Here is a 14,529-nt window from a genome sequence, read left to right as displayed (position 1 = left end):
GGCACATTACTTTTGTGCAATGTGATTGCACCTCATCTGACCTCTTGACAAAGCCTGCATGTCGCTTGTGTACTTTATGAGAAGTTGGACTCTCTCCCTCTCTCTCATTTTCTTGAGATTGTAGTTCAATTGATCAGAGCACAGTCTTGTCAAGGCAGAAGCTGCCGGTTTCGGGTCCATCAGTCTCATACTGCCTTGAGATCCTATAAATCAATTGATTCACCTCTCCACCTTTTGCTAAGAAGAGCAAAAGATCCTTATTTGACATTTGTCATGAGAAAGGGAGGCTCAATTCAAGGGCGTAGCTAGGATTCATGTAAGGGGGGGGGGGGGCAAACAGGGGTGTAGCAAAAAAAAAATTGGTGTGATAGCCTGGGATTCGGGGGTAGCACCCCCCCCAATTTTTTTTTTTGAGATAAAATAAAAAATGGCTACAATTATTAATAAAAATCTATTTCATATGGACAAATCAAACTATTTGCTGCAGTCAGGGCTGGGCTGGGCTGGGCTGGGCTAGGACTGGGCTACAAAAATGGATAAAAATCTATTTCATATGGAATCAGCCCCCCCCCAGCTCCGCCTATGGCTCAATTATTAACCTTTCCATCTTCCTGTGATTCATCTCCCACCAGAGAAAAAATAGAAACTGACTTCATCACTCATGGCTTTCACACGTAACCTCCTCCATGCATTGACTTTTTTGCAAGATGGCCATTTCATGGTCCACAAATACAATTAAAGGCAACCCCACATTTCTCCAAGGTGGGGTGCTGTGTGTTACCTTTTTGTGAGTCTTCTCCTACATTCTCACTCTGGGAACCTTAATTGGTCATTGGAAGAGAGGCAAAAAAACAGAACAAGGTCTCTCTTTCTCTCTCTTATGAAGGTCATTGGAAGAGAGGCAAAGAACAGAACAAGGTCTCTCTCTCTCTCTCTCTTGGCAAGCGGCTCCGCCGTGAGCCCGTTTTATCTATCTGATGTTCTTTTCTCTTATGCTTTTTTTATTTGTTTTGGCTTTTGCTCTTGTTCAGTTCATGGGTTCAACATTTTGTTGATCTTCATGAGTGGTAATGTTGAATTACAATCGTCTCTCTCTCTCTCTCTCTCTCTCTCTCTCTCTCTCTCTCTCTCTCTCTCTCTCATGAAGTATTCATTTTCTTTACAGTATCCCACATTCATTCATACGCAGGTAACCTTGTTGGTCATTTAAAAGAAAGGAAAAGAACAGAACAAGGTTCTCTCTCTGTCTCGCTCTCTTAGATTTTTACTAATTTATCTTGTTGATATCAGTAGATTAATATTATACCCTTTCTCTGATGCGCATCATATCTTTTTTACATGTAAAATTGTCGGAACACATGCTTTTCTTGTCATTGTACACAATGGATGATCATCTTGAACATAAATTTTCTTTGCTTCCATGAATTTAGCAATAGCTTTTTTCTTTTTGACGGTCTCTTCTACCAAAAAGCACTAGATTTTGGCTGCGATGGATACACTCACAGGGGTGTAGCAAAAAAAAATTTGTGTGATAGTCTGGGGTTCGGCGGTAGCGCCTCCAATTTTTTTTTTTGAGATAAAATAAAAAATGGCTACAATTATTAATAAAATTCTATTTCATATGGACAAATCAAACTATTTGCTGAAGTCAGGGCTGGGCTACAAAAATGGATAAAAATCTATTTCATATGGAATCAGGGGACTGGGCTTTTAAATTATTTTTTTTTAACTGGCCGAGGAGGCAGGACTGCCCCCCCCCCCCCCCCTATGGCTTCAAACTTGCAGCAAGTGCTCATGGGTTTTGAACTTGTGACATCCCGTCAACTTGGTGACATTTACAAGTCGCTACTACCAAATGAGCAGAACACTTGTGGACTTTATTTTAGTTTTGATTTGATGTGAAGGAACAGAACTACTCCGGCCTCTCATCTTTGCATCTTTAGAGGGCTTCAGGCTGTGCCTCTTGAATTTTTAGAAAGTTTCATTTAATATAAGTTTATTTTGTTCTTTTGCATTTTTTTTGTTTAAATATGAGATCAATTATTATCTGTCCCACTTTTTGATTTCCTGTTTTAAGAATTATGAAGCTTTGATGTACCCGTGACCATCAGTTGTTTGAGTTGTATTTTGATATTCCCCGTGGACCTACCAATCAAATGATCAGCTGGTTAAAAAAACAAAAACTCATGATGTGGTTTACATGCTTTGTTTGGTAAAACCAAATTTTGTGATTGTGAAATTGTTGAAGGTACTATCAATAAGTTTCAGAAATTAATGAATTTTCAATAAATTAAAATTTTACAATTCAAGAAATCATAATTATTTTTTCTTTTCCATAGAGAAAGTTGGGGTTAGGCAGACTCCTACCAGGGGCTCCGCTGGTAAGTAATCAAAAATTTATTTCTAAAAATAGTTTTTTATTAATCTAAAAATTAAAAAGTTTGGTGTGTCTGTATTTTATTTCCCTAAAAAATTTTTAACTTGCGAGTCGAACTTGCATGACATGTCCTTGTTTTGATCTATCTTTGTGAAATAGATTGAAGTATATAATTGGGATAATGTAATCCATTAGGATTCGAGCCAGTGATTTGGTGAGCTAGAGCTTCATGTTTCAAGGTGGTATGACACGTGACACGCTGTACGACACATATTAGACATCATGTTAAAATTTAAAACATTTTTTTTTTATATTTTGTTAGTTTTTAGGGTTAATTTTGAAGGGCAGATCAGGCCTAATCGCATTGCACACTTTGAGTATACCGCTGCATATGAATGCCCTCCATCTTTGAGGTACAGCCTGTCAGCTGCGGTGCTCAACAGAAGAGGGGGTATGCAATGTGATGGTTGTGCAATGTGATTGCACCTGACCTTTTGTCTTAATTTTGTGAGTGCCGTAATAATTAAGTTTCATCCTTGGCTTGTACGGACATATCCTTAAACATGAGTATGTTATAATAAATATACTTGTATATAAAATACATAGAAAATGTATTTTTATATAATACAAGTATACGTGTCCCTTAAAAAAAATAAGTATACGTGTCCTCGTACCCTACTTTTACTGTATCAATTTGACAGTTCTAAACAATCTATACCAATTTGGTTCAAGCTTACTACAAAACCAAGTCAATGAAGCTTGGGGTAATATTGGTCTTTATCTTATTGGGCTATTCAACTAGAAAGAATAGCCCCATAAGATAATATACCCTCTTTTCCATTTAGACAAAATAATTAAATGGTTATAAAGTTAAAGACCCACGGGGTTGGTGCTGTGGAGGGGGCTTCATTCCCTTGAGCATCAGCTCCTTGCATTAAGTTAACATCAACGTGTGAATGGCTAAAATGTGACCTTTATACAGTATTTTATGGCGATCCGAAAATCAACATGACAAAATTTGTTGATTTAAAAAATCATATTTTTCTAAAAAAAAAAAGCAATCCAAAGGTTTATTTCTATCAATTTGACCATGTTGTATCCATCCATGGCCTAAGTCGGATTTGATCAAAACAACTTGACCATGTTGTATCCATCTATGACCTAGGTCAGATTTGATCAAAACAACTTGCATCAATGAGATCTTGTATGGGGTTTGACGGTGGGGATGACATAAGTGATGAACGTTAACTGAACTGCAAGATTCAAAGCTTCCATGAACCTGATCATCTGCCCATGTTGATATCACCCAAATCATATTGGACTTAAGCTGGCCAGAAAACCAGATTAGGTTTCGATTAGATTGACTTGAATAAGTTTGTGGGCTGCCGTTGCTTTATCACAGTTGGGGCATGTAAGGCTGGGTGGTTGGAGATAGAGGACCATTAACTGACCCGGTTCCCTTTCATATATGATATTTTTTGAATTTATAACCTGAAGAAACCACACCCGGAAGACCTGGCGGGGCTGGCTCAGCCTGCCATACCTACGGTCACCCAGTGTAAAACTCAGAGGCTAAGACCCCTGCCCCTGGGGCCTATGCTACACATTCATATCTGATATTTGCTAACACAATTTGAAGCACGTTGCATGTATGCAGTCGAACACAATTGCTCTTTTCTTTCCTTTTTTCCGTTTGATATCTCTATTGTTGACGATATAAACATTGTGTTGCGCAGAGTTGAGGCAGCCAGGCAACCAAGAAGTCTCATTGCTACCACCTGTTTAACTGTTTTTATTCAGTCATGGAGAAGAAAGTGATGTTTTTGGTGCAGTTATGTTTCCTTCAGCTGCTTCCTCACTTGAATGGTGGACTCGTTAGTGCATTTGGAACAAAGGACAAGATGGAAGAGTGGGGATATGTTGAAGTTCGTCCTAGTGAGTTTACTGATTTTGATTTGAATAACTTTGATGTATTGAATCCCTTAGTCATGATTCTCTGCTTATGCGTCATCGTTTATACAGAAGCTCACATGTTCTGGTGGCTGTACCGAAGTCCCTACCGCACCAACAGCTCAACTGCTCCCTGGCCAATTATACTGTGGCTTCAAGGTGGCCCGGTAAGCTGTATGATTTTCACACACACACACACACACACACACACACGGAGTCATGTCATTTGTCACAAAGATACAGGTCCTACTCGACACACAGCTCCAGTTGGACATGCGAGTTTGAAATTGTTTTTGAAAATAAGACCAGACAGGTTTTTTCCATTTTTTCATCAACTACAAACTATTTTTGTTATTTTAATATATAAAAATGTATTTTTATTAAAATATTATTGTAAATATTTAAACTTTATATGTTTTCGGGTAGTGCCAACATGTCATAGTGTGTCCATGTGACACAGGCCACGTCACTAATCACTGTTGAGTTGCCTCCTCTGTTTCACTAATTCTTTTTGGTGAACAATAATAGGGATCTTCTGGAGTTGGCATGGGGAATTTCCAAGAGATAGGGCCTTTGGATACAGATTTGAAACAGCGGAACTCCACATGGCTGAAAAAAGCTGATCTCTTGTTTGTGGTAAATTCATCATCCTCAGTTTAATTTTCTACAATTAGAGAGACATGGTAGATTCTCACAATCAAATATTGTTTAAAGATCAAGAGTTGTAAAATTGCAGGATAGTCCAGTTGGTACTGGTTTCAGTTTTGTTGAGAATGCAAGTTTAACTGTGAAGACCGATGAAGAAGCTGCCACTGACTTAACCACATTGCTGATCAAGCTGTTCAATGAGAATACATCCCTACAAAGCAGCCCACTGTACATTGTAGCTGAATCTTATGGAGGGAAACATGCTGTGACACTGGGTTTGGCTGTTACCGATGCAATCAAAGCTGGGAAACTCGAACTGGAACTTGGAGGCACTAAGTTGAACCCTCTGTTACTGTTATGTTCTTTTTAGTGCTCATCATTAGGGGTGGCAATCGTGTTGGGTTGGCGGGTCAACCCGATGGGTTGGCGGGTCAGCATACCTCAACCCGAACCCGACCCGTTTATTAAACGGGTCGGTTGTGGCAAACACGAACCCGGCCCATTTAATAAACGGGTAACCCGACACAACCCGCCAACCCATTTAATAAATGGGTTGGGTCGGGTAAACAGGTTTTCAGGTTGGCGGGTCGGGTTGACGGGTCGGGTTGGCGGGTTGACGGGTCGGGTTGGCAGACGGGTTGGCGGGTTGACATACCCTCAACCCGAACCCGACCCGTTTAATAAACGGGTTAGGCAGGTCGACCCGTTTATTAAACGGGTTGGCTTAAGCAGAACCCATTGGCGGGTCGGGTTGGCGGGTCGGGTCAGGTTTTGCCACCCCTGCTCATCATATTCTCTTGGTTGAATTGCATGTTTACAATGCCAGTTTTCATGTGTTTTAGTATTACAATTTGGCTTATACATGCTTCCCGTCATATACAATAATGCAATCAATTAGTTGGAGTTTGGTGATCTGAAGATTGTATGTTTATGCTTGTTTTGCATACTAGGTATTGCACTTGGAGATTCATGGATCTCTCCTGAAGATTTTGTGGTGAGTAACTTGCACAGATGAAGCAAACAGAGACCAGAATAGTAGCTCATTTGTATCTGCAGAACTATTAAAACTACAATGGCTTTTGTAGCTTTCATGGGGACCTTTGTTGAAGGATGTCTCTAGATTGGACAATGCTGCAGCAGAGCAGGCTAACAGGTTTCAATAGCAACATTCCTTCATCAGTAAAAGAAGTGTTCTGGATATACATAAGTTTACAACGAATATGAAATATGTTTGTGTTCTTTTCTTTTAAAAGCTGTTTTCTTTTAAAAGTTTACAACAGAATTACAGATTGCAACCCTTGTCAATAAAGTTACTCATTTCATAAATGTACTACCTGTAATCTTATGTTGCAAATTTCATTCAGAAGGGCTGAACAAATACAAGAAGCAATTGGAAAAGGATTGTATAATAATGCAACTAATTTGTGGGATTCTTTAGAAGGCTTTATTATTGCCAACAGTAACCATGTGGTGAGCCATTATGACTGGATGAGATCATCAATGCTCCTATGCTCCAAACTTCTTTTAGTTCATGATTTGTTTTATAGCAGTTTTTTTATTATTTGTTAATCTAGTAATATGGGTTAGATGATATACAGGATGTCTACAATTTTTTGATTGATTCTTCTAGTGATCCTCTAGCAACAACAATAGGTAAATCGATGAATGCACCTGAAAGGAGGTACGGCAGATACTTGGAAGACATTCATATGAATTTCTCAGACTTAATGAACACAATAATTCGGCGAAAATTGGGAATCATACCAGAAAATATCCGGTAACAAAATGCTCTAGGGAGCTGGAACACTCTGCTTTGCTTAATTCTTTGTGATGCGAAAGTTTTGAACAGCATCTCATCTCCTCTTGCAGATGGGGGGATGAATCCAACTTTGTTTTTTATTCCTTATCTGGTGATTTTATGAAGCCTAGGATTAATGAGGTATGCAATAATACAAGATGAAAAATCTGCTTCTCATTGTCATAATCTTCTGTTATGCTATTTCTTGCCCTTAAAATGATCATTTCTGTTACAGGTTGACGAGCTCTTAAGCAGGGGAGTGCAAGTCACTATATATAATGGCCAAGTAAAGTTTTCTGCAATTGCACAATGTAGTTTTGCGCTATTGAAGAAGCATATGGTCATGATAACAAGACAGGAACCAAACGAATTCAAAAACTTTGAAGGAACTACATGTTCTTGAGACGGAATTCTGTATAAGTTGTTGAGAATTTTCTGTATAACCTTCTGGTGCTTATAGAAAACTGCGATCTCCTTGAGAAATTGCAGATTGACCATAAATTTTCACTCTGAATGCAAAGAAAGAAAAGAGAATGTGTATTTATATGCATAAATACATGTTTCTTTACATAAACTTGAACTTGTACCCAATAAACATGTCATCAAAACTAGATGGAAGCACTGTAACAATTTATATGTATTTTACTCCTCATTCTCTATTTTCCTTAACATCCCTTCTGTGTTTCTACAGGTGGATCTCATCTGTGCAACCAAGGGAACCGAAGCCTGGGTTCAGAAACTCAAGTAAAACTCCAACATGTCCCCTGCTTCCTGCATTTTATATTACTATTTTCTGTTTCATATTGAACCATTTTTATTGGTTGCTAGGTGGGAAGGGCTGAATAATTTCATTAATAGCAACAGGATAGCCTTATACTGTGACCAAAAGGAAACCAAGGGGTTCTACAAGTCCTACCAGAACCTACATTTCTATTGGATCTTGGGTGCAGGACACTTTGTAATAACATCTGGATTCCCGTTACATTAGCATCTCCTTTCTAATTTCATTGCAAATTTTTTTTCTTTTTAATCTTCAAATGTTCTTGTTATTTAGTAATACCATCTTGATTTATTAACAAATTTTACAGGCTTGTACTCATTTTTACATGGCTTGTTTCAGGTACCCGTGGATCAGCCCTGCATAGCATTGAAAATGATTGGAGAAATCACTCATTCTCCTGCTTCATGAAATATTATTGATCACATCAAATGCAAGCATCATAACTTGGCAAGGTTATGAGATTTGCTAGAAAATGGAGGCCCTATATATTCTGAACAATAAACAAGCTAGAATTGTTGAAGCAGCTGTTGGCATGAAATAAAATTTGATCAACAAGGAAGATTAAATAAAATATCATCTTAATGGGATGATATTTGATCTCAATTCTTCCAAAGGCACATAATAAGATGCAAAATCATATGTTGGTCACAATTGTTAGTGAACTATTTGAATTTCTTAGTTGGAAAACTTGTGAAAGTGCCTCAAATTGGTCAATGTATGAAGCTTGTTGGTTATGTGCAGTCTCTCAGACAAAATTTAAAGACCTGCCTCTGAATATGATTGGTTTGGGAGGAAAACGTGGAAGAAACATCCTGTTCTGGTTCTGTACTGTTTTCATCCAGTGGATGAAGAAGGGCCATCACTATCGTACCTCATAATAATAATAAGAAGCCTGCCAAGCTGTCACAAAGATACGCGTATAATCAGTGTTGTGATACGCGTTCGACATGCGGGTTCGAATTATTTTTTTTGCAAAATAAAACATGATTTCTTAATCAATAAAAAACTGTTTTTTTATATTTTAATATTTTAAAGTATGTTTTTTTGTTCAAACTATCAAAAAAATGCTTGAATAAATATCAAATAATATGTTGACATGTCAGGTCTGTCAACGTGTCATAGCATGTTGGTGTCGTGTCATGGAGACACAGCCAAAATGGCGTGCCCCTATGATAAAGCTACCATGTAGGGATGGCAGTGGACCGGGGGAAAGCGGGGCCCCGCCCCGTTTGGACCGGGGATGAAGGGTATGAAACGGGGATGGAGGCGGGGACGAAGGTTAAAATCCATCCCCGTCCGGGGGTGGAGGCGGGGATGGACGTGCACTTTTACCCACCCCGCCCCGCCCCGCCACGATCCCCGCCTCATCCCCGCCCCGACCACTTTTCCCCGCAATATCCCCCGCCTTGCCCCGCCTCATCCCCGTTTGAACCAGGGATGGAGGACATGAAACGGGGATGAAGGCGAGGGTGGAGGATAAAATCCATCCCCGCCAGGGAGGCGGGGCGGGGGTGGAGGATAAAATCTTGAGGCGGGGCGGGGGTGGAGACCTTGTCCCCCGCCCCGCCCCACTGCCATCCCTACTACCATGCACCAATCTCGAGCCATAATTGTCAGTGCTGCCTTATTTCCATTGTGTACTGTGACAGAGCTGTGTCCCAACCATCATAAGTAGGGATGGCAGTGGGGCGGGGCGGAGGACAAGGTCTCCACCCCCGCCCCGTCTTAGAAAATTAACCTTCATCCCCGGTCCATCCCCGTGGCGGGGGAGACTTTGGACCTCCATCCCCGCCCCGCCACCGCCACTGCTACATTCCCGCCACATCCCCGCCCCGTCCCCACCCCTACCACATCCCCGCCCTATCCCCGCCTGGTTGGATCAGCAAAGGAAAGGGGAAATGCTCAGAGAGAGAGTCGTCCCCCGGCGGTGGCTCTGTTCCCGATAGAGCCTGGACACTCGCGTGGCTCTCGGTAGAAACCAGAAATAGGGGGTGCACCCTTGATGGTTGGCGTTGGAAGAAGGGGTAATGGTGGCTCTTAGCACCCCCGGCAACCCAAAAATGGGGGTTGCAGAGAAGAGGAGAGAGAGAGGAAGAAGGTTACCAGGCGATAGTCGAGGTTCCCGACGTAAGTGACAGCAACATCGGGCTCGCAGCAGCGGTTGGCTTCCGACAGTGGCGCAGCGATGGAGGAGGCTGTGGTAGTCTGTGATGGTGGCACAACGGTTGGCTTCCGAATGGTCGCGACGGTTGGCTTCCGAATGGTCGCGACGGTTGGCTTCCAACTGGTCACGGCGGTGGCGCGGCTCCGATCGATCTGCAAACGGGGAAGGATCTGAAGGAAGGAGGAGCTTACGCGGGGAGGTAGAAGGGGGGGGGGGGGGAAATCAGGCTGCGTGAGAGGGGAGATGAACAAAAATGGGGAAAGGGGGTTGCGTTAGGGTTTATCAAGGAGAGGGAAGGGCGGGGATGGGGCGGGGCGAGGGAAAGTGACAGTCCATCCCCGCACGGGGATGAATTTTAACCTTCATCCCTGCCTCCATCCCCGTTTCATGCCCTCCATCCCCGGTCCAAACGGGGAGGGCCCCCGCATTCCCCCGGTCCACTGCCATCCCTAATCATAAGTTGGACTTAGAGCAACACTTCTTGTGGAGGTCGTTGCCTCCTTGGTCTGGCTTTGCAGTCAGCAATCTGCACCTAGTGGGATCAGATTGACCCTTATCATGATCCTAGGAAACTTGTCCAGTTGACTTGGTCCAAGCCATGCATCAATTGGGTTTTTATTTTCCTGGTAGGCAAGCTGGGGTTTGGCAGACACCTACCAGTTTATTAAGAACTAAAGCTCAGAATGTACACCATACAATTCAAAAAATCAAAAATTTGGATGCCAATCGTGTTTGGCTTATAGATAGCAAAATTCCTTTCAATAAAACTCATAAAATGAAAATGAAAATGAAATAAACGGAAGATGACAGCACCGTATAATAAAAATGATGTGTTTTTTCAAAATGCCCTGTAATTTTTTAAATTCGTGCAATGTCGAAGTTCACAAATATCTGACTTTAAAAGGACCATTTTAACCTTCGCATGAGCGAATTTTTTCAAGATCGTGCAATATATCAGTAAGTTCTCCGAGTATCGCAAACTCTCACTAAAAGGTAGATTCACGTGTTTTTTTTTTGTAGACCTCATGATGTTTGCATGACCAAACTTGCGAACTTTCAGTAGCTAAAACCCTATCGTAACTTTACAAATATTTCACTAAATTCACATATATTGTACGAAGTTCACATGACCAAATCTGTAACTATATGTAACTTAAATCTCTCGAAACTTTGCAAATATCCTACTAAATTCGTAAATATAGTACGAAGTTCACATAACTAAATATGCGAACTACCTATAACTGAAATAGGTCGTAACTTTATAAATGTTCTACAAAATGCACATATATAGTACAAAGTTCATATAACTAAATATGCAACCTTTCTATAACTGAAATATGCCATAACTTCACAAATATTTCACCAAATTCGCATATATACGAATCTTGTGCCTCATTTGCGGACTTTCTAAATATTCGCACATTGGACATGAGATTCACAAATTTTCTAAAGACTTAAATGTGAACCTCTCCATTTTTTAAGAATGTCCGTACTAGCATTAAATGTGATGTTTCTATATTTATTTAAAAAGCGACAATTCATGTTTCAGGGGCTTTTTCTTATTTTAGGGTTTTGTTTGTGGTCCCCAACCTCTTTTGCCCCACTGTGTTTTCCCTAGCAAAATTTTCTGGCAATTTTTCTTGCGTACCAAAATAACATAAGCAGATAAAATATGAAGCAATTTTTAGAGTTGTATATTTATTTATTCATTTAACATGAAAAGAGAATGCCAAAATAATTGATTCATGCCAACGTTCAATTAAAAACATGGCTTCATGCTAAAAAATTTAAAAAATAACTATTTCAACCATTAACAATGTGTTTACCAGAATGTCTAGCTATCAATAATGTTTTGAACGCTCAAAAAGTTGTTGATAATATGCCGCCAAAAACATTATTCTGGTAAACACATTTTTTTTACACTCTTTGTCTAAATATTGATTTACTTTTAGGCATACATGTTTATCCTTTGCATTGCATTTTATTTTCTTATGCTACTTGATTCTACTCTGAATCATAAATCTAATACATTTTGTGGATCTTGATTTGGGTTTTCATGATAAAAAGTTATCCCTCTTCTCATATACCTCTTAATTTGTTCTAAAGACAATAAGTACCAATTACCAGTTTTTTTATTTTGTTTTTATAGGAAATTTGATGATTGAAGAGACTGTTATGGAGGCAACAATACCTACGCCAACACCTATAGATGAAGCAAAGAAAAGAGAGCAACGGAACCAACTTACTGATTCGTCCTACTAACTCTACAGTTGGACTCTTTCTACGTGGTTGGTTGTCATTAACCTTTTTTCCCTTTTTGCTGCCACATTTTTCTTTAGGTGTCATATCACAAAAGACTTAAGATACACATAGAAGACATAAGACAAATAAACATAAATCGGCTACAACACAAACAAATATATATCTATGAAAAAAAACTCTAAACATAATAAACCTTAAACGGTGAATCCGGTGGTAAATATTAAATAAAACACAAAAAAAACATTCACAGTAACAACAAAACACAAATACACATGGGGCTATTGCTCATACCTACAAAGAAAGAAAAAAGTTTAGAATAAAATAAAATAATATGCACATATATTATTTTTATGAAACTCACCTTTCGACTTTACTTGGGAAGTCAATGCGAAGGATATCACAACTTCGTCGGAATGCAGCAAAAAAAATTCACGAGAATCGCTGCAAGGGAAGAGGAAAACTGTTGAGGGTTCTAGAGAAAAAAAGTTAGGGTTCTTTCTAGAAATAAATAAGAAAAAGAAACAAAATGAACAAAAACAACTTTATATATGATTCAAATGTGAAGATCCGCAAATATGTGAAGAATTTCGTATATTACAATACAAACTTCACGAATATAACCCATGAATCTCCTTTAAGGAAATACTCATCAAGGAAATCCACAAATATATGCAAAAATTATCACATATTTGTATACATGGACATTGTGTCTCATTTGTAGACTTTCTGAACATACGCACATTGCACATGAAATTCACAATTTTTTTGAAGACTGAAATAAAAACCTACCCATTTTTTTGCGAATATCCGTACTAGCATTAAATGCGATGCTTCAATATTTTAAAAAAAATGGTTCACATCTTAGGGTATTTTTTCGTATTTCAGGGCTTCATTTGTGGTCCCCAACCCCTTTTTCCACATCATGTTTTCCTTGACAAATTTTTTGGCCTTTTTCCTGTGACTATTTTCGACGACACTTCATGAGGGACTTTTTAAGGGTATGAGACATCATCAGGGGCGAGATACTCCAGTTTGGTTATCGTTAATGGCTGAAACAACATGGAGAGGATGTCATGGCTAAGGTGGGAAAGCTTTTGAAGAATATATGAGGTAGAGATGTTGAGGTAGTGAATAATGTTGATGGTCTTCAACCGAAGGAGAAAGCCACAATTATGGAGAATGTGTAGGAGGATACTGATTTGGCTACAAAGAATAATCATACACAAAGATTGGGGATTAGCAAAAAAGAAGGCAGATGCATTAAATATTTGATATGATGGCATCAAGGAGCATACTAGAGAAAGAAAACCCTCAGTACCTTGCTGGCATCGGTCATATATCCACCCATTGCCCTGAACTCCTTTTTATACACAACCATGAGCAAATTGATTGCACCCTAATCAGAAAAACATATAACAAAGATTCAGCAGGTGGTCAACACATGTGATACATTTGAATGCTACAAACTAGAGTCAGCAGAGAAAAAGAGAACCTATAGAACCAGAACATTTTCATATGTATGACATGATTTCATGCTCTCCTTCACCCAGAACATTTGCATCCGAAAGGATTACCTTCAAGAAGACATAAGTATAAAGAGTTAGTTGGTTAAGGACATGAAGAACAATAACTCCATCTTATTACATTGTATCTGAAAACTTCTATAGATGACCATCATATTTCTCAATCTAGGATTATAATTCAAACGTAGGTGAATGTAGTACTGCAAAGTCGTTGATAGAACAACCATAAATTTAGTCCCAAGAGTAATCATGTTAGAATCACAAACTTGTGATTTCTCTTTAGGAGGAAGTAACCTCCCCTCCTTCTCAAACCCTTGCCTTAGGCACTCTTCTTTTGCTGCTTGGATGGAGCAACCAGAGGTTGTGCGAAGTAAACCCTAAAAAATCGTAACGAAAAGAAACGAGCGAAGGGCGCCTACCCTGTTCTTGGGGTGGAAGCAAGGGTGGATGATCTCGTTCATGTCGAGGTAGAAGTTGTTGAATTCCAACTTGTTAGGGTTGGGCTTGCTGGTGTCGATGGGGATCTTGATGGTGTTGATCTCCACCGCCTCCTCCTCGATGACGTCCACCACCACCGTCGGGTACTTCTCCGCCAGCCACCAGTAGAACACCAGAACTTCCATCTTCGCCCGCCGAAGATTCGCTGGATGGACGACTTCACCCTCCTTCCTTCTGAAGGAAAAAGAAAGAAAAAACCCTAAAGGAGAGTTTGCAGTAGGTGATAGAGAGGAGGGATGCCATGAGAGAGTCAGGGTTTAAACGGGTTAGAAGAGAGAGAGAGAGAGAGAGAGAGAGAGAGAGAGAGAGAGAGAGAAGGGAAAATTGCGCCCTTTTCCCTTGATCCCGCGAGTTAACGAAAAAAATAAGTGGTCTTCCAGAAACTTATACCGACGATAATCTTTAGACTTAATTTAGTTTGAAAATAAAAAAAATGGATATAACCGACGATAAATTATCGTTGCGATCTTCCTTACAGCAACGATAATTTATCGTCGGGAGAAGGAACACCGCCAACGATTTTTCCGT

The 14,529-nt window shown here is 39.8% G+C and overlaps 1 protein-coding gene across 4 annotated transcripts; it reads left to right on the top strand.

Moving 5' to 3' along the window:
- Nucleotides 1–759: 759 nt before the first annotated feature.
- LOC149846359 (serine carboxypeptidase-like 51) lies at nt 760–8,288 on the top strand. 4 transcript variants are annotated; one of them, XM_089996317.1, is made up of 15 exons: nt 760–918; nt 1,166–1,234; nt 4,114–4,312; nt 4,400–4,494; nt 4,856–4,963; nt 5,064–5,304; nt 5,926–5,969; nt 6,061–6,128; nt 6,340–6,445; nt 6,574–6,752; nt 6,845–6,914; nt 7,009–7,059; nt 7,465–7,517; nt 7,602–7,731; nt 7,894–8,288. In XM_089996317.1, the coding sequence occupies exons 3-15, from the start codon at nt 4,180–4,182 to the stop codon at nt 7,960–7,962; spliced, it is 1,347 nt and encodes a 448-aa protein (XP_089852443.1). In that variant the 5' UTR covers nt 760–918; nt 1,166–1,234; nt 4,114–4,179; the 3' UTR covers nt 7,963–8,288. The 4 variants fall into 4 exon arrangements, with proteins under 4 accessions (XP_089852443.1, XP_089852446.1, XP_089852444.1 ...); XM_089996318.1 differs by having other exon boundaries at nt 761–918; nt 1,190–1,234; XM_089996319.1 differs by having other exon boundaries at nt 763–918; nt 6,343–6,445.
- Nucleotides 8,289–14,529: the final 6,241 nt, after the last annotated feature.

This window comes from Nuphar pumila, chromosome 2 (assembly GCF_984573655.1).
Source record: "Nuphar pumila chromosome 2, dmNupPumi1.hap1.1, whole genome shotgun sequence".
Taxonomy (NCBI): domain Eukaryota; kingdom Viridiplantae; phylum Streptophyta; class Magnoliopsida; order Nymphaeales; family Nymphaeaceae; genus Nuphar; species Nuphar pumila.
This window is presented reverse-complemented; position numbering and strand designations above follow the sequence as displayed.

Coding starts and splice junctions, on each gene's coding strand:
- LOC149846359 (XM_089996317.1), top strand. CDS start 4,180: ATGGAGAAGAAAGTGATGTTTTTGGTGCAGTTATGTTTCCTTCAGCTG. Junction 4,495..4,855: donor TGTGGCTTCAAGGTGGCCCG/GTAAGCTGTATG, acceptor GAACAATAATAG/GGATCTTCTGGAGTTGGCAT. Junction 7,732..7,893: donor TCTTGGGTGCAGGACACTTT/GTAATAACATCT, acceptor GGCTTGTTTCAG/GTACCCGTGGATCAGCCCTG.